At 49.5% G+C, this 23416-nt stretch overlaps 1 protein-coding gene across 1 annotated transcript in view; it reads right to left on the reverse strand.

Annotated features, from left to right (window-relative positions):
- Window positions 1–1614: 1614 nt before the first annotated feature.
- kdm6a (lysine (K)-specific demethylase 6A) overlaps window positions 1615–23416 on the reverse strand; it is an 87286-nt gene continuing 65484 nt past the window's right edge. Inside the window, 20 exon segments of the mRNA XM_035392554.1 lie at window positions 1615–1788; window positions 2694–2864; window positions 3376–3502; window positions 3886–4027; window positions 4499–4686; window positions 5285–5399; window positions 5806–5954; window positions 6336–6410; window positions 6502–6563; window positions 7776–7981; window positions 9426–9531; window positions 10560–10689; window positions 15578–16185; window positions 16187–16372; window positions 17839–18189; window positions 18740–18847; window positions 18966–19049; window positions 19417–19563; window positions 22093–22227; window positions 22752–22971. Of these exon segments, the coding sequence (XP_035248445.1) occupies window positions 1750–1788; window positions 2694–2864; window positions 3376–3502; window positions 3886–4027; window positions 4499–4686; window positions 5285–5399; window positions 5806–5954; window positions 6336–6410; window positions 6502–6563; window positions 7776–7981; window positions 9426–9531; window positions 10560–10689; window positions 15578–16185; window positions 16187–16372; window positions 17839–18189; window positions 18740–18847; window positions 18966–19049; window positions 19417–19563; window positions 22093–22227; window positions 22752–22971 (3349 nt within the window). The 3' untranslated portion in view covers window positions 1615–1749.

Consider the following 23416-nt stretch of genomic DNA (forward strand, 5'->3'; position numbering starts at 1 on the left):
CACACGGGAACTCTTAACTAGGGGGCAAATGGCTTCGCTCATTAAGGCAGATTCAGTGATAACGAACACACTTCAAATTCAGTTTCAAACACAGCAGGGCAGGTGAAATTCAATGCACTCAGAGCTCACCACTTGGTACAAAGAAAAAAATCCTGCACAAAACAAACACGTTCATATGACAGAACCACTAATTTTCCCCAACAGATTTTCCATCCAATTTGTTATATTACCAATTGGCATTCATTCTACCATTTAATTTATTTTTCATGTAAGAAAGATCCCTTATCAGAAGTGGACTGTTAATGTCCAAATTACTGGGGAGAACAATACAGGATATATAAATACCAGATATTATGTACTATATACACAACTTTTATATGAAAATACGGATTATTTGATATATTAATTATTGTGTAATTATTCAGGTGCAAGTTTTTGATTGTAAATAAGATAGTTACAAGTGAAGTAGTATGCATGTCATTATGAGGAACACATTTCATATTTAAACACTATTTTTTTATAGTTATGCACAGGGGAAGTGTACAAGGCCCAGTGAAGTAGGAACTTGGGGGCAGAGTTTATTTACATCCAGGTGAATGCGTGCTTTGGTGGCCGTGTACCAACTGAGGCTCCCATAGGAGGAGGAAACACTTAACATCATGCTCAACCATTGGAAGAACAATTCAGAGTAATGGCTTTTCATAATAAAGATGACAACTTCATTTTAATAACTCAGAACATTCTTCAAACAATAAAACAATTTTTTTAATGTAGGTTTCTGTACAATACTTGCTAAGCAGTTTTATTTATATATAGAAAACGTAATGGGAGTAGTGTTTAAAATGACAAAACTCCTTAAAATTTAATGGCAGGTACTCTGGAAAAAATAACAGCATTCCATCCACAAATATTTTCAAGCAATAAATATGTATTTATAAATAGTGTAAATTTACATCAAGATTAGAAACAGAACAAAAAGAAATCACAAATTATAGTTTATTCCTTAGTCTATGTGCAACCCATTTTCTTTGTGACTTGGCTGTTTTTTTTTTCTTCTCTTTTTTCCTCTTTTTTTACCTAATAAACAGAACAAAAATTAACATCATGTTTCAAAATAACAAGACAGATAAAACATAAAAGCCGTAAAAAATTATATCACCTAACTCTTCACATTACAAAATTTTTTTTTGTCGTTTTTTTTGTTTTTTTATTTTAGATTTTTGCTGCCCAAAGAGACTTAAAATGTCTATCTACCATACAAAAGACCAGCTAAGCTAGTACTCATTTAAGGGAGAAAACTTCAATGAGAAAAAAGTCATGTATATCAGCCCATAAACAGAATACAAAGAGAGAAAGTTCTCAAGTCAGTAGTCTGTGTGACATTGCCAGTTGTGACAGATAATATACACAAAACATTTTTTATTTTTCCAATATTTTTTTTTTTTCCTTTTTGTTTTTTTTTTCTATATAAGTACAGCTGAACCAGCTATAAGCAGTCCAGGGGAGGGGTGGCAGCCACACCCATCCAGTAGGGCTGACTCTCCGCACTTGGCAGGTTGCATAGACACACAGCTTTCAGCCAGCAGCCTTTTTGTTGGGGGGGGGGGGGGGGGGCAGATGGGGGGGATGGGGGATGAGGGGGGGGGGTAGCTACAGAAACCAGTGGTGCAGAACTGGGTCACTTCCTGAATATCAGAAACGGTTCATTTAGTCCATGTGTACTGTCCACAGAACAATAAACGTTAAATGTCAAGATGAGGACGAAGGCAGAGGAGGAGGAGGAGGAGCCTGTGGGACGGAGAAAGGGCGAGAGAAACGTCAGCACGCGCGCGTGAAGTTTTAACACGTTTATAACCCCCTACTACCTCATACCCCAGTCTAGAGCACCCAGTCACATCTGTTCACCTGTTCCATCCCCCACCAAGTACACCTGCACGCAGCAGAGGCAGGTGCAGCCAATCGCCGCTTATTTTTACTGTGCGATACGCTCGCTGCATTGAGCACCTATAACCTGGGGGGGCCCAATGAATGCACTCCCCACTGCACAAGGAGACAGGGAAGACCCTACAGAATGAACCCCCCCCCCCCCCCCCCCCCCCCCGCCCTCCTGATAACACACCCAATCTGGATTTACACACATGACTGGCTCAGGCAAGGTCAGGATTAGGATGGCATGATAACCTTCAACACAAACAGAAGGGAATCGCAGTGCTGTACTGTACTCTGCATTGTACTCTGTGAAACCAGAAACTGGATTCAGTTCTGGGCTGGGGGTGCATCACTGCAGCCAGAACCAGCGCTTCAGCTGACCAAGCCTCAGACATTAGCATTCATGGGACATATTTAAACTTTACAACACAATATATATTTAAACTTTACAGTACAATATAATAGCTGAAAAGCTCCTGGTCTGTCTCTCACCCACCTTAGTGCTATGTAACTGTAAACAACAGCCATTTCAAATCTACCTTGAACCAGGAGCATTTTAAAAAGTTAAGGATTAACATTTCAGAATAATTAATTTCGCATCTCCAGTTTATCCGAAGTTAATTGAATACCTAAAAAAAATTTAACTGCTCAAAAATAATACTTAAATGCGGTAAACATAATTCTGGACCCTGACGTTAAGACATACATTTTAGACGAAAAAAGGAAAGTAACAAAATGCCAGAACTTACTTATGTCCAACTTACTAATGTGAACTGGTCATACACTTGCATCAGGTCCTCCATTTTGTACTGTTCCAGCACCACAAAGTTGTCCAGGTTGGAGCTGCCCCGGCGGGCGCAGTCCTGGCAGTGCACCACGTACGTCTTCCGCGAGTTGCTCTCGCTCGTCACAAAGAGCAGGTCGAACACCTCCACCTGGAGCGGGCGGGAGAGACGGGGGGGTGAGGGGTCTGCAGGGGGCACGCACGGGGGGAGTGAGGGGTCTGCAGGGGGCACGCACGGGGGAGTGAGGGGTCTGCAGGGGGCACGCGTGAGGGAGTGAGGGGTCTGCGGGGGGCACGCATGAGGGAGTGAGGGGTCTGCAGGGGGCACGCACGGGGGAGTGAGGGGGTCTGCAGGGTGGCACGCATGAGGGAGTGAGGGGTCTGCAGGGTGGGTGTGGGCGCGTATGATCTGGGTTGGGGGCGGGGGAGTGAGGGGTCTTGCAGGACGCGTGTGGGCGCGTATGATCTGGGTTGGGGGCGGGGGAGTGAGGGGTCTTGCAGGACGCGTGTGGGCGCGTATGATCTGGGCTGGGGGCGGGGGAGTGAGGAGTCTGCGGGGTGGGTGTGGTCTCGGCGAACGGCGAGGGACAGAGGGGCACTGCGGGGCGTACGCAGGGCGCGGGACGGGCGTGCGCACGGTCGGGGGTGAAGGCGGGACCCACCTCGCAGATGCTGCAGTAGTGGGCGGGCTCGTCCTTGGTCCTCCCGTGCCAAACCACCTCTTTCCCTGCGGCTACCAGAGCCTCTTTCATCATCTGACACTGCTTCAGCGTCCTCAACAAGCAGTATCTGCAGAAGCACACAGACACGGTTTACATTCATCAGCCCTGACGATGTGTGCTTTGCCCAATAGTATACACTCAAGCTCCTGCCCATGTTCTCTTGCGTGTGTCCAATCAAATCCCACAGTGGCATTCCACAGAGAACACAGCCCACAGGGCGGGTCAAAGCAACTTAACCACTGAGGCAGTGGTTTCCACAACTCTGCCAACAAATATGTATTATTACAACCGAGAAAGAACAAACACATCTACTAGAGCATCAGTAAGACAAACAGAAACCTTCAGACGGAACCAGTAAAATTCACGCAAGAACCAGCACTTGTTCACAGATGGACAGCATCACATCACATCTGCACGCTGACATCCATCTGTTAAAAACAGTCGACTCACTTGATCATTTCAAAGAGCTTGTGGTCGGAGACTTTGATGTTCCTGGCCATGTTCCAGGACAGGTGAATCATGGGGACGATGGACTTGACACTCTGCAGCTTGTTCCACTCGTATCGCTCCACTGCCAGTTTGTACTGGTACGCTGTGGGGGGGGGGGGGGGGGGGAGCAGGTAAAAGCATGGGTTAGATTCCAGGACAGATCACACATCAGCAGAGGAACAACGGAGTCCCACAAACTACTCTACTACTGAAGACCATTAGCCCTTTAACCCTTTAAGGTGCGAGATCACAAACACAGCACGTGATTAGAATGTTCTTAACTGAACATTCTAACGCTGATGTCAACAATCACTGCTGGTAGCTGAACACTGGGGAGTTCTAGAACACTGGATTTTGAAAAAATATTCCAGAAATCCTACTCATCAATGGGTTAAAAACAATAACTAATGTTCTCACAACTGGGAAATAAATTTTACAAAGTGATCATCTGTTCCAGGTAGTCGTGGGGGCCGGAGCCCAGGCGTGGGCCTGGGGGGGGGGGACACACACACACACACACACGCATTAGAGCGTTTAAAGGAGGGCGTTCCCGGGGGCGTCCCGGCGAGCGTACCCGTCAGCGGGCCCACGTTCCAGGCGATGTTGTTGCACCAGCCGATGGCCTGCACCCAGTGCACCGTGCCCGTGTTGAGCCACACCAGGTCGCCCGGCCGCTGGATGAACCGGTACACGGGCACGTTGGCCTCGTACAGGTCCTCCAGGTTGGGCCACCACGAGCCCATTAGGAAATTGATATTATTCCTGCGGAGATGGGACACAGAGCAACGGACAGTCACCAGGGGACACCAGGATGGAGCTTCATTTGAGAAGGACATACAGGCTGCCCTCCTTATGTATTTTTCTCTTTATTCAGGCAGGGGGAAAGCAGAGAGGGTTACAGACAGAGATCACGGTACAGAAAGTGTCATGGGTAATCGAACCCCAGGCCACACAGAGTACATGTATGTTGAGAGTGGACCGCCCTATTGGACTGCTCCACACAGTTTAAAATATGGCATGCACTTAATAAATATATTTAATAAAACCAGAAAGCCACATCTACGATAGCTCACTGGATCCACATGTAGTAGAGACAAGTTGGGGCACAACACCACCTTGTGAATGAAGTCATATTGCAGCTGAAAGTTCTACATTCATAAGGCCATCAAAAGGCTCAAATGCTTAACATAAGGGAAAAAGAAATTCACATGAACTACAACGTCACAGGGACTCAAGGGCAGATGACCTGGTAGCATACGCTCTTTGCTGTGAACAGTGATCAATCAAAGATGATCTTTTTTTACCCCTGAGTATTTAAAGATGGAAACACCAGTGTGTTTGAGCGACGCTGCTCACGTACTTTTCGCAGAACTCGTTCATGACGCCCCAGTACGGCTCCGGCACGGCAAACCACTCGCAGTCCCCCGGCCCGATGTTGATGTTCACAGAACAGAAGTTGTTGTTTTCTTGGTGACCTTAAAAATACAGGCATGTGAAATCAGAGAGCGATAAAGACACCGGCCTCCCGAGCTGAGCCTCCTTCTTCAACAGAGTAATTCCGTTAGGGACGTAATCTAGATACCAGACGTCTCCTCTGAATCCACCAAAATAAATTAACGAAAACTAGAATGTGCAACACTGAAAACAACAGATGTCCTATTCCTTACTGACTAAGTGCTTTCAGGTGAGCATACGTGTAGCTAATGTGATTTTATGCTGGTTTTATATGGTATTAGGGAGAGCCGCATGTGTACACACACACACGCCGATGAGCGAGCAGGGGCTGCGTGCGCACACACACACACGCGTGTAGTTGCACAGGAATGTGTGTGTAGATGCACACACGCATGCAGGCACACAAGTACGCAGAGGGGCGCTGACCTGGCGTGCGGCTCCCGGGCACCTTCATGTAGAGCTGCACGGTGTTCATGCCCAGGATGGTGTGGCCCACGTGACTCAGCAGGTTCCCCGCAGACACCACGCGGGCGAAGGCCGGGAGCTTGCTCAGCTCGTGCAGCTGCAGCTTCCACCTGCGACGGGTCAGAGAGAGCGAGCTAACGGGCGCTGCCAGGCACTGTGTGCCCCACACCCCCTACGCCCCCCCCCCCGCGGGCACCCCCCCACCAGCGGGCACCCCACTCCCCCCGCCCCGGGCACACTGTGTCAGGCACCCCCGCTGCCATAACCCACACAGGCCACAGGCTACTGGCTCCAAACGGTGACGTTTAAATTTACATGAATTATCATTTTTCTGAAAGCCATGTGTTCGGGCCTGCTTGAGATAACCAGCGACAGTGACAACATGGACACTGGGGTAAACCGATCAGCACCAGGCCTGCAGAACAACTGCTTCTAAATAACAGGTCCCCGTCTAACCCGACGTTTCCGGAGGGCAAAGCCAAAGCACTCACTTCCTCTCGTCCGACAGGTCGATGTTCGTCCCGAACTTGATGTGTTTGAAGGGACCTTTTCTCCGTCGCACCAAGCTGGAGGGGGAAGAGGGGAAGGAGGGTCAGACCACAGCGGATGTCAGGCGTGTAGCCCGATGCTAGTCCGCCGTTAGCGAACAGGACTTACTTCTCTGAGGATGTAGACTCTGTGTCCGAAAGCTCCTTCTGCCCCTTCTTCTCGTTCTCCTCCTTAGAGGACGCAAAGATCAAAACAAAGACACAGAGGTCAGAGAATGCAGCCCTCTTCTCCACTCAGAAGCAGAAGCTGAATTTTTCTCATGCAAACCTTCGATACGGAAAATCCCCAACCCTTCCTGAAGCCACCGCAAAGGAGGGTTTAGTCAATGTCACCATACTGCATCTACACTCATCTCTACTCCACAAACTGAAAATACTTTAAACCTCTCAGTGTTTACTTGGACAGACTCGCAGCACACCGGGGATATGGATGATTAAAAACAAACAGACGGATAGATGATGGCTTTCTGACATGGTTAGAAAGGGACGTGGTTTCATCTCAGAAAGTCCATGCTATTCAACTGAGCCAAGCCCTCAAGGGATGCTGGAGAACCTTCTAGAGATACACTATGCTCCGTATTCCATTATCGACCTGCTGCCTCAGATGTAATTTAGCATGTTTGAGATGGCATCACTTTGAAATTACAGGTAGGTTCAGAAGGCAGTGGGATGGTTCTCTGTAAAAATATGGGTGAAGTATTTTACAATTCTCTCTCTGAGTACATATCTAACAGAATTTCACGTGGATGTTGAGTTTTTTCCCCCCCCATTATTCTTTCATAATGAACCCCATTTTCTCACAGAAAACAAGAGTGACCATGAATCAGCAGATCAAGGAGTCAAAAACACAAGGTGGCACAGCACCGTCTTCCAAGGAAAGACCACTGACTCTCAACCACGAGACCTCTGTGAAGCCAACAACCAATGACAAGCCTTTAATAGACCATGAACTTACATACAGACACAGTGAACTACATTGTGAGAGACTGACCCAGGGGCAGGGCATACAGAGGCAGTGAACTGCATTGTGGGAAACAGACCCAGGGGCGGGGCACACAGACGCAGTGAACTGCATTCTGGGAGACTGACCCAGGGGTGGGGCATACAGGCACAGTGAACTGCATTGTGGGATACTGACCCAGGGGTGGGGCATACAGAGGCAGTGAAAGGCATTGTGGGAAACATACCCAGGGGCGGGGCCTATAGAGGCAGTGAACAGCATTGTGGGAAACAGACCCAACGGCGGGGCACACAGACACGATGAAGTGCATTGTGGGAAACAGACCGAGGGGCGGGGCACACACAGGCAGTGAACTGCACTGTGGGAAACAGACCCAACGGCGGGGCACACAGACACAGTGAAGTGCATTGTGGGAGACTGACCCGCAGAGACTCCTGGAAGGAGGAGGCCTGGTACTGCGCGTATTTGGCGATGGTGGTGAGCGAGCGGCTGCTCTCGCAGCGCCACATCTTGCGGGTGCCCGTCAGGTCCCAGTTCTCGTCGGTGGGCTGGGCCAGCTGCGTGCGCACCTCCACCAGGTGGTCCGGGTTGGCCTCCACCAGGGTCTTGGTGGAGAACAGGCCCAGGTCTGGGAACAGGGAAGCAGAGTCATGTGACGAGGGGCTGGGCTCAGGGCCATGCAATCCACAAACACACCCGCAATGCACACACATCATATCATATACGGCCCAATAGCATTAGGGAAGGCTCTTTACAGGCATGCAGCTCCAGCACAACGGACCATACACTGCAGTATAATGCTTAAATGTGAGCTTCTTCTCCACGGACTGTTACTTACTCACTGGACCGGGCGATTGGGGAAATGATTCCAAACAATGCTTTCAAAGGGTATCGCTGTTTCAGAGAACATCTAACAAAAGCCTCTGGCAAAAACCATGCAAATTCAGCCGCTTCACAGAAGGCTGCAGCTGCCATAAGCACTTCCCACCGCCCTCCCCCCAGACAACAGACCGGCCAGCACTCACCACCACCCCAAACTACACAAGCTGTGAGCGCTCGGCCCAGAACAGAGCTGCTCAGCTAAACTCTCTCTCTCCAACCCGCGCCCAGCCCAGATGAAGGCAGTGTGATCCTGTAACTGAGCTGTAGGACCCTGCAGCAGCAGTGGAGGCTGGATGCACAGGAGCGGATAAAGGAGTGCTTCTGTAATCACTGGCTTAGCTGGACACTGCAGCTTCTTACAATACCAGCCTGCAGGTGGTGCTGTTGTAACGTACATCGAATTTCGTCCCCACACACAGGCATGTGCACACGCACGCACACACACACACACACAGATACTTTCACGTACGCACACACACACACACACAGATACTTTCACGCACGCACACACACACACACACACAGATACTTTCACGCACGCACACACACACAGATACTTTCACGTACGCCCACACACACACACAGATACTTTCACGCACGCACACACACACACACACACACAGATACTTTCACGCACGCGCGCACACACACACACACACACACACACAGATACAGATACACGCACACATCACTCACACACACCCCCCCACGCACATACCTACACGCACGCACACAAACACACACACAGATACACGCTCACACACACGCACGCACACAAACACACACACAGATACACGCACATGCGCACGCACAAACACAGGTACACACGCAGATACACACGCACACACACGCATGCACGCACACACACAGATACACGCAGAGATACATGGACATGCACACACACACACACACACACACACACACACACACACGCAGCAGAACGGACACACAGAGAGGTTCTCTGGCGCACGGCTTTCTCTGAGACTCCCAGTGAGATCGGCACCGAGCCGCAACATCAGAGAAGCGGGCCCAATTACTGCAGCAGAGGGGGAGTTTGAGCTCAATGAGAGCAGGCCGCTCATTAACACCTCCCCCAAACGCGGGCCCATCGTGCTCCCCTGACCCGCACACACACACGCCCAGCACCCGTACGGGACGTGAGGACGCGGGGACGCGGGCGCGAGGCTCACCCAGCTTCAGTGCTCCCGCCAGCCCGCGGATCACGGTCACCGGGTTCGAGGGGTTGGTGCAGAACTGGTGCAGGGGAGGGAAGAAGGCGTCTCGCTTGTTCTCCAGCTGCGGGCGTTTTGGGGGGAGAGAAGGGAACGTCAGAAATCAAACGCTGCGATAAAAAAAAAGAAAACTCACGGGCGCTCGAGCAGGACGCCTGCGTGGAGGCGGCGCTCTCACAGGAGGGAAACGAGCCGCCCCGCCCGCCCGCGAAACTGTGCGATTATTCATTTCACAAAACCCTTCTCTTTATTTATTTTTTAATTTTGCCATGGCAACAGCGTGACAAAGCCTTCCGGAGCCTTTTCTAGGCTGTGACTGATGCAGTGATAGAGCAGTGTTAAAACCTCACATATTCTCAACTCAATAATTCCGATACGTCGGAGAAAACTATTTGATGTCTGCTACGGGTTGGAGGGGGGGGGTGGGGGGTGTGTGGAGGGGTAAATTAGGTGTACTCACATATATGCCGGGTGTGTGTGTGTGTGTGTGTGTGTGTGTGAGTGTGTGTGTGGAGGGGTAAATTAGGCGTACTCACATATATGCTGGGTGTGTGTGCGTGTGTGTGTGTGTGTGTGTGTGGAGGGGTAGATTAGGCGTACTCACATATATGCTGGGTGTGTGTGCGTGTGCGTGTGTGTGTGTGTGTGTAGGGGTAAATTAGGCGTACTCACATATATGCCAGGTGTGGGTGTGCGTGTGTGTGTGGAGGGGTAAATTAGGCGTACTCACATATATGCTGGGTGTGTGTGTGTGTGTGTGGAGGGGTAAATTAGGCGTACTCACATATATGCTGGGTGTGTGTGCGTGTGTGTGTGTGTGTGTGTGTGGAGGGGTAGATTAGGCGTACTCACATATATGCTGGGTGTGTGTGCGTGTGTGTGGAGGGGTAAATTGGGCGTACTCACATATATGCCAGGTGTGTGTGCGTGTGTGTGTGTGTGTGGAGGGGTAAATTGGGCGTACTCACATATATGCCAGGTGTGTGTGCGTGTGTGTGTGTGTGGAGGGGTAAATTAGGCGTACTCACATATATGCTGGGTGTGTGTGCGTGTGTGTGTGCGTGTGGAGGGGGGTAAATCAGGCGTACTCACATATATGCTGGGTGTGGGGGGGTTGAGCTTGTCCTTTGGCAGTGAGGGGAAAGGCGGGGGAGGCAGTCGAGGGGGGGGACACTTGTCCAACAATATGCTGCTGTTAGATAAACCGTTCTTTCCCAGGTTCCTGAAACAAAACAACACGGTCATTAAAAAGAGAGTCAACTTCTGGAATTTCACCAAGAATCAATTTGACTGAACAACGCACAGGGAAATCCATTTGCCAGAGGCCAGCATCACTGGATTTTTTAATTATTTTTTTAAATAGCATTTGGAAAAGCTGAATTAACTGCCGCTAGTGTTACTGCACTATCAGAAAAGCAGGAGAGCAATTTTAACAGGTTTGGAGACTCCACATGGTCACATGGAGCTGACATTACTCCTAGGGACATTAGGTCAAAGTGCACATCTGGTGACACACAACCCTCAGAATGAGGTCCATGATCATGTGACAGCTGGTCTAGCCAATGAGAATTTAATGAAATCTGGAACAGAGAAAGGCTAAATTGAAAGATATCTGGTCTGGAGCCAACTGTGCAATTCATTACTGAAAAAGCTAATTTTGGACTCACCCAGAGGGCATATCGTGTCCAAATGACCAATAATATCAGACTACAGAATATAGTTTTTGGTAGTTTTACCCGACTTGTGCCTTTTGAATTTTCATTAGCTTCAGGGAGCGAGTTGCTCCCTGAAAAGTTAACAAAAGTTAAAAGTTAAAAATGGAAAAGTTAACCATAGTAAACACAAATAAGCCCAAGAAAAACACAATCTGCCTGTGGCGTGAAAAATAAAATCACTAAATTAATAACAAAAAGAGTTACTGCTGATCCATCTCTTTTTCTCAGAGGGGGGCGGTGGGGGGGACTGACCTGTCTGCTCGGCTGTACCTGTAACAGCTTTGCGGATCTGTCCCAGTCAGACACTGAACTGTGCTACCTCAACCGTCATCGCCCACAATGCATCGCTCCAAGCGAAGGACACGGGGGCGAGAGTATTATGGGAGTCAATACCGGACTACTACCACGGAGACCAAGCTTCATTCTCATCTTTCATCTTTCATAATTCCTCCCCTGATCCATTTCTAGCATTTCCATGGCAGTCTCGAGCACGGAGAGCACTATTCACACTGCTCACTGCAAGGCGCAGTGCATTCTGGGACAGCAGGAGGACTGAGCTCCCACAGGCTTGAGACTGCTAACCATAGACGCCAGCGATCGGTGGCACAGGCAGCCACAGGTCTATGAATAAGACTAACAGTAAGCCAGGCATCGCTTAGCCATCTTACACTTGGCCAACATAAGCATGCTCTAATTTTCCAACAAATTTGCACACAACAGAGTAAAATTAACAGAAAAGTATAGGCTAACTCGCATTCAAAAGCTCGATCAATACCCAGTGTCCGAAAAAAAAAAAACCTTTTTGGAATACTAAACTGTAAATGGCCATTGCACAAGTGCATTTTCCTTCCATATTCTGAGGTACTGCTGGGTGACAGAATGGAGCAAGCAAAGCAAAGGGCTCCTTCATCAGAACTGAACTGCTGCACACAGCGATATGGTTGGGTGACGCAAGCTGGAAAAACCAACAGGAACGAGCGATCGATTTGTGTTCTAGCGTCTGAAGCACAAATAGCCTAATTCTACAGCACTAGCCGGTGAATCAAAGTAGCCACAGGAGGTATCTGACAAACTCTGTGGCGTGTGGACCCTTCAAGCACACACAGAGGGAATGACAGTGAGCATTCTAACTAATGCACGTCCGTAGAAAAACGTAAGGGAAGAAACAGGTTAAAAAAAACTGGAAAGAACTTTTTCATTAAAACTGAATTCTGAAAATTAAGACTCAAAATTGAAATCGAGGCTTGAAAATGAGTCAGCTATGATTGACTTGAATGCTGAATGAATGATTGCCATTACGCTACACTACTGACATTCAGCAGACACTCTTACCCACAGAGACTCGCACGCAGCTCATGACTCAGATCAGACTTAAGCACTTTTATACAAGCAACCCCAGGAACTTAATAGAATGCCTGGAGTCATTCCAGCACACTCACAGCAGACACATAACACCGACTGTGATTTAAATCACAACTTCCTACAACGTCAAACATTTACTGGTCTCTGTTCTAAGGGATATCACCTCACTGAAGCTTCCACTCTTTTTGTACTGCAATTGTCAAGACAAAGCAAGGTTTTCCTAAGTTTGTTTTGCTCAGACTTTGAGACTTGTTAGACATTTTTCAAGCAAAATTGACTCGCCACTGCATTGCATTTGAAAAAAAAAAAAAACTATCATCAATTATAGAAATATAAATTTTCCGCTTGGAAACATCACAGCAAGGACCGTCTAGACCCTGTACTGGAAATCACTGATGCCAAGTTAAATAAAAACAGGTCTGCAAATCAGAGCATAAAATACAGATCAGCTAGAGTAAGTACAGTTCATATGAAGTATAAATATGCAAGAACCAGAACTATAATCATGCACATAATGGAGAACTACAACTCCCAGCCTTCACTTGGTTGGCATGTCACAATCAGTATATATATTTATTCATTAATTTTTAAATTCAAATCTCTCAGCAAACCCATTATTTTCTTAGGATTAACCAACACATAGAGGTATTGTCGCTTGCCATAAAAAAACTGACAACATTATTACAGCTTTACATAAATAAGCACCTTCGCTTCAGTCAAGCGGAGAACATTCCGGAAGGTGCAGAGCTCGCGTTGCTGACGTCCGTGTGCACTGTGTGCGAATCCACAGCGCACAGCGTGAGCAGACCAGGCGGCTGGCCGCGTTCAGGCGCGATGCGCTCCTGAGCACCGTGGAGCAGAGCCGCGAGTGCGTCGATCCGGAGGGGGTCGGCTCAACACACCGCGTCGCTACGCCATACCATCGCCCCCCCCGCCCCCCGCCCCCGCGCCTCACTCCGGCGAGATCGAATGGCTGCCACCGTCTCATATCTGATCCCTCCGTCTCCCGTGGGCTCATGGGACGACCGGAGACGACGGAAGGATCTGCGCTCGCTTACGGAAAGGCCCAGAATAACATCCAGCGGCGTCTCACAGGGGACTGCTTCTCAGCTTTCACTAGGCACCGAGAGGGCAGCGCCGGCCCACAATGCAACGCTTTCCCTTCCGGTCTCCACACCTGGATCTCCACTCTCCCATCACAGGACAGAACCCGAAACTGTAAAAAGCTCACACAGTTCCCTTCGCGGGGGCACCGCCATTAAGCGCTATTTCATGTTACAGTTCTGAGATTTACAAGCTCAATGGACCATTACACCTCTAACACCGCGCGCATTCACAGCCACAAAGGGGGGAGGGGGGGGGGTTAAAATGGTCAGACTCAAATAAGGCCAGGAGGGGAAAGAAGCAGATTTACCGCAGGTCACTTAAGATACAGCAGAATTCAATAAAAAAAAAAATAATAATCGCTGGTGCATTTAGGCCTCGTTAGTAATCTGCAGAGAACGGAAAAAGGCTCAAATGCGGGACCTGGGCAGTATCAGGTGTATTAATCAATCCCAGAGCCCGGATGAGCACGGTTTACCCCGCGCGGCTCCAACAGGAATCAGGGTTCAGCCGTCCCACACGAGCACATGAGCGTAGAGCAGGAGCCCAGGCGCTTCACCCTCTCTGCACGGGACTCGGAAACTCCCGCGTCTCACATTTCACCTCGACGCCCACCGTCCTTCTCCGCAAGAGCATCCCAAGCAGGGCCAGAGATCCTTATCAATGTTACTGGAAGCGAGGGAAGACTTATTCGATATCTGTACACGTGATTATGGGCAGAGTGCACGGATTTTATATGCTAACTATTTTTTTAAAATACGCCCTGTTAAAAAAATTACATCGCCTCTCCAAAGCAAGAAACAATTAACTGAATTAAACAGAGTCCGCTTTGTTTATTGGGCATGCTTCTGCTTCTGCGTCAGCCGACAGTTTAACAGAGCTACAGGCCAGCAGCGGTCTGAGACAACAGGCGATGTAGGCAACTGCGCCGGGCGGGAACTTTGTAAGGTCGCCGCAGCGCACACGGCTCGCGCTCCTCGTTCACTTATCCATGGCGCCCCCGCCAAAAACAAAAACAAATGCGATAGAGGAGAATTTCTCCGTTCATTACAATGGAAGTGCTTAACTTGAAATTTTGCCAAGGGCACAAACAAGCCAGGATCACTGCCGCTATAGGCAAAGTATCTCAGTTCCGTTTACAGAACAGAACTGAAATCAGCTGCACTGGCCCCATTTTCAGTGATGTGACATCATAGCCATCAGGTTCTAAGCAGTTGACTGGATTTACATAGTAAGCGTAATATTCTTAAATAACCTATTTAAGTGTAGGAAAGGAAGCTTTAATTCTAGGACAGAAGCTTTGGGCTGGAAAGTATACAGTCAAAATCTATAGGCTGAACCAGCAACACTCAACACCTTTAAAAGCCCCTTTCGTAAGCTACAGGCCAAGATTCCAACATCGCATCCATTGGACAATCACTGAAAGTGACGTCGCTACCACAGTGACCAAAACAACATGCAGAGAGCCAAGAATGGCATCAGCATCCGCGGCACTTATAAAACACACACAACACTAAACCAACAGCACTGCATTCATCTGACCATCATTAACAGTGATCTCTCTAAACAAATAACAACAATGGCCAAAACTAGAGGCAGTGAGTAAGGGCTTGTGCATCAACATCCTCCACACCAGCAGTTACCGAACCCTGTTCCTGCAGGTCTACTGTCGCAAAGGTTTTCACTCCAGCGCTAACAAAAGCACACCTCATTCGACAGCAGGAGATCTCGTTGAGCTGCTAATTGGTGGAATGGGGCGTGTGAAATGAAAAGCTACAGAACAGTAGACGGTAGAACGGGGTTGGGGAAACGCTGCCCTACAGGCAACGCTGAACCAGGAGCGCTGTGGATCGGAAGTCACCTATGTCGACCCCGCGCTGCCTTCCTCTGCCTGAAGAGGGCGACGCTGAGACCGGGCGGAGGGCTCACCTGCAGGCTTTGAGCACGTCGCTGGAGCTGGGGTAGATGGAGACGGAGGAGGAGGGCGTGAGGGGCAGGGCAGGCTTGCGGCTGACTGCGGGCGGGTCCACCTTCGCGGGGCTGCGGGAGTCCTCCGGGCCCTTGCCGTTCACCGTGGGCCGGGACGCGGAGGGGCTGTTAAGGCTGGCGGCGCTGTTGGCTGGAGCGTGCTCCGTGGACTTTGGGGACGGGGTGGCGGTGGACATGGCCGAGGCCGGCGAGGACGCCGCCGAGCTCCCGGGGGCCCCGGGGGCGCCGTGGAGGGCCGGGTGGACGTTGTTGACTTTTCCGCAGGGTCCCGCCGCCCCGCCGCTACTGGCTTTTCCCGTCAACAAGGCAGAGAGCGGAGGAGGATTGTCTGGACTAAGTACACCTGGTGACTCGGGTTCCGCGCGGCCGGGGTCGGGCGGGGCGTCGGCCGGCCCCGCCCCCGCCGCCGCCTGATGGACGTGATTAGGGAGTCCCTCCGCGGTGGCAGTGCTGTTGGGCGTCTCCCCGGAATGCCTGTCGCCGTTTCCTGATGGCTTGCTCTCTTTGGTTAAGGTAATGCCTTGCTGTCCGCCTGAGGTAGCAGAGTGGGGGGGGGGAGGGGCGGTGATTGAGAGCCGCGCCCGGCGCCGCCGGCCCACCGGCCGGCCCGGAATGTCCAACCTGATTCTGAACGCCGGGGCCAGCCGCCTGGAAGTGCTGGGGCGTGCCAGCGGAAGAGAAAGGCCGTTCGCCATTGGGACCTGCCGAATGCGAACCGGGACCTTTGTGAAGGCCCTGGAACCACAGAGAAAAGGAAGGAGGGGGGTCAGTATTCCCGGACGTCAGTCACCACGACTCAGGCAAATGTCTCACTAACAGAGATCTTAACCACACGCTATTCCAACCGCAATATTGATTCTGACCAGCAGGGGGTTCATGACCCACTAATCGATCAACAGACAGGTACAACAGGTCAGTCAGATGAATGCAGGCATGGCTGCATTCAGAATTACACTGATGGTGAGGGGGGGCATCCAAGTCTAAAATGCCTTCAGAAGAATTCAAACATTCACTTCTGTCAGTACTATCACTTCTGCGTAGCTACATTCAGCAGTGCTCCCATTTTAAGAGCATCTGCCCCTGAAAACTGGTGAGTGCCAGCTGGAAAAAATGATTTAGGAGCACATCTACTAACTGGGAAGCATTTGTGCGCTCCTAAATTTCTGAACTTAGCAGCACATATGCTCATTGGGAAAAAAGTTAACAGAGCGCCACATTGAGCAAAATCTCTGAAAATCCATCCACATCTCAGAAAAGACTCATTTTTTTTAGGTTTCAGGCGATTATCCTCACATTAACTTGTGCAAGATATTCACCTTGAAGCGCTTAAGTAAATAAATATAGGGTCTATATTTCACAACAACATGCACAGTATCCATGTCAGAAATGTTTTTTTTATTTGTTTGTCTGAATGAGTAACTGTGGGAGAAGGGGGTGGTTGCTCTGGTACCTGAGTGGAGTTAAGGTGTTGGTAACCATGGGGATTTGAAAGTATCTGAGTGGAGTTAAGGTGTTGATGTTGGTAACCATGGGGATTTAAAGTATCTGAGTGGAGTTAAGGTGTTGGTAACCATGGGGATTTGAAAGTATCTGAGTGGAGTTAAGGTGTTGATGTTGGTAACCATGGGGATTTAAAGTATCTGAGTGGAGTTAAGGTGTTGGTAACCATGGGGATTTGAAAGTACCTGAGTGGAGTTAACGTGTTGGTGTTGGTAACCATGGGGATAAAGTACCTGAGTGGAGTTAAGGTGTTGGTAACCATGGGGATAAAGTACCTGAGTGGAGTTAAGGTGTTGGTAACCATGGGGATAACGTACCTGAGTGGAGTTAAGGTGTTGGTAACCATGGGGATAACGTACCTGAGTGGAGTTAAGGTGTTGGTAACCATGGGGATAAAGTACCTGAGTGGAGTTAACGTGTTGGTGTTGGTAACCATGGGGATAACGTACCTGAGTGGAGTTAAGGTGTTGGTAACCATGGGGATAACGTACCTGAGTGGAGTTAAGGTGTTGGTAACCATGGGGATAAAGTACCTGAGTGGAGTTAAGGTGTTGGTAACCATGGGGATAACGTACCTGAGTGGAGTTAAGGTGTTGGTAACCATGGGGATAACGTACCTGAGTGGAGTTAAGGTGTTGGTAACCATGGGGATAACGTACCTGAGTGGAGTTAAGGTGTTGGTAACCATGGGGATAACGTACCTGAGTGGAGTTGACGTGTTGGTGTTTCCACGGCTCCTCCGCGCTGCTCGGGGTTGTGCAGTTGTGAGGTAGTGCGTTTAGCTGCAGGTAAGGCACATTTCCGTTGCTCCCCATTCCTGTCGTGTGATTATTGCCTACAGAAACAGTGTCCGCGTTACCCAGCGTTCCTGCTGTGCTACAGGGGGCGGGGCTTGCCAGGAAAGGTCCGTTGGCCACGGGCGGGCCGGTGCAGGGGGAGCGGGCTGAGGGGGGCGGGGCGGCGTTGGGGGTCTGAGCGGCGGGCGGCGAAGAGTTGGCGGTGGGGCCGTTGGGCACGGTGGGTCGGGCCTGTCCGGCCGCGTTGTGTCTCATCTGGTCAGGGGGAGGAAGAGGAGGGTCCGGTCATCTTCATCAGTTTGCCACACAAAGCAGACAGCTCTCGAGCTCAACGCGCTACACGTTTCTTTGACCTGCGTCAAGGTTACCGCTACTGTATCACACTTTAGGTAGTTAGCAGACTCTCTCATCCTAACTGACTTCTCACTTCTCTTACATACCAGCTATTTGTGCAGCATTTACACTTCCATTCAGCTCAGTGCTGCCCAACCCTGTTCCTGCAAATCAACCTGTGGGTTGTTTTTATTTCAACCCTACTTTGGCACACCTGACTCTACTAATTAACAGCCCAACAACTAGCTGTTGAACGAGGTGTGCAGAGTTGGGCCTTCAGCAAACTCTCATCCAGAACACCTTCCACAACTCACAGTCTTTTATACACAAGCCATTTATTTACATAGCGTTCATTCACTTCTTTAGCACTCCCAAACTGACAGAGGAGGTTGCCATGAGCGCTGCAGCGCTGATGAGGCATTTTAAACGGGGGAGAAAAGGGGCAGAAGAGGCGACCCAGAGGGCCACGCACCTGCTGCTGATGCTGCTGCATGAGGGCGTACTGGCCTTCCAGCTGCTCCAGGACCTGCAGCTGCGTCGGCTTCAGGCTCGTCCTGTTCGCCCGCAACTGCTCCAGGAACTGCGCAGACGCAGAGGAACGCCAGTCAAGAGACGGAGACCGCGAGCTTACCGCCATCGACCGCGCTCAACGCGCGGCGCAGCAGAGCCGACGGCGGCTCGCCCCCGACCCAACGCACCTGCAGCTTCTGCGGCGTTAGGTACCAGCTAGGGGCCTGCTGCTGGACAGGACTGCTCACCCAGGAATCCAGAGAGTTCTGCGACTAAAAGTAAAAAATATAAAGGGGATGATGAATAAACAGCCAGCTACTGGGGCACAACTAGCACCTACATGGTGCCTGAACCAATCACCTGCTTTTAAATAAAGAGAACACGACAACATTAAAGAACGTCTTCATAAGGCAAGGAAATCCAACGACAGTTTGTAATTATAATTTATACCATTTCGCTTTGCCATTTTGACACAGCTTGCCAAAGGTTGACAGAGCGAGTGTGAAGTTAAGCTAGTGAAGACGTGGGGCACTGAAATGAGGCACTGAAACCCGTGTTGTCGTTCGGTCCGGTCGGTACCGGCTGTATGGGAACTGGTGCCATAGCGGTACCGGGTTTCGGGAAACCCAACCCTCGTACCTTGGCTGGGCTGGACGTCCTCTTCCTCTTGGCGGGGCTGGACTGGTCCTCGGTTTGGGTCGAGGGGCCCACGTGCTGAGGCAACGACTGCGCCGTCGCCTGAGGGGGCCGCAAGCCGCCATCATTACTCTGATGAGCTTTACAGGCCTGCCAGCAACACAGAGCACAATCACCATTACAGCGTCAGAGATACCATTACAGCATTACACTGTACCACCGACCTTCCTCCTCCCTCATCATCACTCTGAATTACAGGCCTGCCAGCAACACAGAGCACAATCACCATTACAGCGTCAGAGATACCGTTACAGCATTACACTGTACACTGTAACACCGGCCTTCCTCCTCCCTCATCATCACTCTGAACTACAGGCCTGCCAGCAACACAGAGCACAATCACCATTACAGCGTCAGAGATACCGTTACAGCATTACACTGTACACTGTAACACCGGCCTTCCTCCTCCCTCATCATCACTCTGATGAGCATTACAGGCCTGCCAGCAACACAGAGCACAATCACCATTACAGCGTCAGTGATACCGTTACAGCATTACACTGTACACTGTAACACCGGCCTTCCTCCTCCCTCATCATCACTCTGAACTACAGGCCTGCCAGCAACACAGAGCACAATCACCATTACAGCGTCAGTGATACCATTACAGCATTACACTGTACACTGTTACACCGGCCTTCCTCCTCCCTCATCATCACTCTGAACTACAGGCCTGCCATCAACACAGAGCACAATCACCATTACAGCGTCAGTGATACCATTACAGCATTACACTGTACACTGTTACACCGGCCTTCCTCCTCCCTCATCATCACTCCAATGAGCAGTACAGGCCTGCCATCTACACAGAGCAGGGGAGACCATTACAGTGTTACATAACACAGCCTCCCTCCTGCCGACACCACATTCACACTCTGAGTGCCTGGGGGGTGGGTGGGGTGGGGGGGCGGTGCCAGAGCACCCTCACACAGGGGCAACCGCAGGCCCACAGCCGCTACAGCAGAGTCAGACACACGCTCACACACACGTCTCTGTATGAGCCTCCATCACTGCGAACCAATTAACAGGCAAGAATCACAACAGCAACAGGTGCAGAGATAACACTGATCAGAATCACAAGAATTATAAAAGCCGGTATATCAAATGTACATGCTTTCCTTACAGGTGTTGTCCAGATCAAAAAGGAGGGTATTCTCCAAAGTCAGCGCATGACATAGTTCAACAGCACTTTTTAAAAATGACATTTAGTAAGTTTGTATGAAAACTTTAATTCTAGACTTGTTTTTCCCTAGATTTCTTACTTCCCAATGTACATCATCTCAAAAATAATTAAATAAATATTTTCCTGCTGGACAAAAAATAACCCATTTCCTCCTAATCAAGAGACTGATTTTCTGATTTTCAAGGACAGTTCCTGAGTCATAAACTCTCCGATTCTGGCACAGAATCTTTCGGCACTATTAATCAGCCAATGTGTTTTTCTTGGCATGAAGGATGAGAAATTAAAAAAATAATAATAAAAAAAATGAACAAACAAATTCTGTCTTGCCACCGTTTGCCATTAAAGCATTTTCTCGCTGAGAAGCTCTTAACGTCAAACGGCTGCCCAAGAAAACAAAGATGGAGTCATTGGCGGCCAGAGAATTTATGACCAGGTTAATGTCGCTGAAATACTGACACTTCCAGAACCTTCCACAGACCGCTGACAATCGGTCAACCTCCAACAGTCAATAAAGGACAGGTGATAAACAGTCAACTGCACCAGAAACATTTAAGTAAGCAGGAATATACCGTCACACGTCAGTGTTACCTGTAGACAATTTAAATAAGTTATCCACCCACAGTTAGCAACAGTTAGCAGTTTGCTGCATGTTGACAGAATGGATGAGTGAGAATTACATTATTTGGAAACTGATGCATGTGATGGTTGTTGCCACGGTAAAAACAATCAACCTCTCCAATGCTAAAGGCTACATCGTACTGCACTATTAATAAAAATACATTTGAACAAACCGCTAAATGATGTCTAAACTAACACGGCCAACTTTAAGCAGCCTTGGTCTTAGAATCCACAGAAGTCATAGCAAACACTCCTGAATCTCAAACACAGCCATACAAATTGTGTGTCTACGTGTAATTAGTTCATTTTTTAATTAAGATTTTTGTGTGCAATTTAATCAATATTGTTAATAAGGTAAAAAAAAAAAAAAAGAAGAAATAACAGAAATGAGCCACATTCACTAAACATTACTTTCAGTGAGCATTCATTCAATTTATTTTTTTAAAAAGCTGTATCTAATTCTTTCTCCAGTTGTAAAAGGAGAAAAAAAAAATGTCAAGCATCGCAATCACCGTAGCACAAATTAAGCTAGGCTGCATTGACAAAGCGCATACACGTACGCACAATTTCTGGTGTTTTTTTAAAAACACCCCTTATTAAAACTAAATCTAAAAAGGAAATGTCAGCTTGTGTGAAAGGATGTTTTATCTAGGATCCAAGGCCGGTGATATTAGCACTTTTTTGTTTTTCCTTGCACAAGGAAGGCCAGGGGAAAAGTTTTTTAGAAGGCGTCACTGGTGTAAGTGTTTAGCGAAGTTGGCGGCAGAGGGGGGTGGGGGTGGGGGGGGGGGTCTACAGGACAGGCTAGCTCCTCTCACCTGGTGTGCTGCGTTCAGGCCTCCCTGTCTGGACGTGAGCTCTGCTGGGATTGGTAGGCTCCACGCCTCCTCAATACTAGGAAGCATTTTACTTTTACTCGGTAGACTACCTTGTTGAAGGTTACACAACTGAGCCTAGGAGAAATTGCGTAAGAACACATTCAATGCTGACCTACGAGGATATACGAACTCCAGTGTTCTACTACAACCGTGTCTTCCAACTACACAGGTGAGACACTGCACTTAACATTAACAAGAGACGAAGAGGCTTCATCATTACATATTTATAAATGAATGAAATGGTAAAAAATTATAACAAAAAAAAGGTCAAACAACTCAGTGGGGAAATAGGCTGGTGGTCTTAATGGTGTGAAAATATGTTTACATGCTACAGGTGATAATGCCCTCTCCACTCATACACATTAAACACAAAAGCCATCCAGCTCAATTACTTTGGCTTCAAACGAGACGGGCAGGAAAGTAAATGCAGGAATGAACAGATTCGGCGTGGACGAACGCAGCCTTCTCAGTGGGTGAATACACTCAGGAGCACTGATGGCACACTGCAGAATGGCACACAGGCTCCCGCCCCGCCGTAGACAAGGCCGACCCAAAGTGGGCGGTGACTCAGAGGTGAGACGCGCGGCGCGGACGGGTACCTGCAGGCATTTAATGCGCGTGGTGAGGGCGGACGTGTTGGCGCAGGACTTGCTGCGGGTGGCGTTGATGTAGCACTTGATGGCGTCCTGAGGCTGGTTGCAGGACTCGTACAGCGTGCCCAGGTCCATCCAGGCCGCCGAGTGCCCGTGGTCCAGCTGCACCGCGCAGATGTACGCCTGCAGGGCGTCCATGGGCTGGCTCTGCTGCTGGTACAGCACACTGGGGGGGGGGAGGGAGAGGGGAGAGACGGGAGGGAGGGGGGGGGGGGGGAGAGCGAGAGCGAGCGAGGGGGGGGAGAGGGACAGAGGGAGGAAGGGAGAAGGGAGAGGGAGAGAGAGGGGGGAGGGAAGATGAGAAGAAGGGAGGGGGAGAGAGAGGAAGAGACAGAGGGAGAGATGGAGGGGAGAGAGGGAGGGAGTGAACAAGGGAGAGAGGAAGGTATAGGGAGGGAAAGAGGGAGGTAGGGAGCGAGAGACAGAGAGAGAGTTAAATGGATAATGAAAGACACAGGAGTTTCAGGGGGTGGGCACAGAAGAGGAAACACTAGCCTTTAATACGAGTGCATTTAAAAATGACATTTTACAAAACAGGCCAGGAAAAGGCGCATAAATGACAGGCCAGGGCCCTTAGAGAGGCGTCTACCGTGGGGCCCGTTTAGGTTCTC

Source organism: Anguilla anguilla, chromosome 15 (genome assembly GCF_013347855.1).
Source record: "Anguilla anguilla isolate fAngAng1 chromosome 15, fAngAng1.pri, whole genome shotgun sequence".
NCBI classification, from domain to species: domain Eukaryota; kingdom Metazoa; phylum Chordata; class Actinopteri; order Anguilliformes; family Anguillidae; genus Anguilla; species Anguilla anguilla.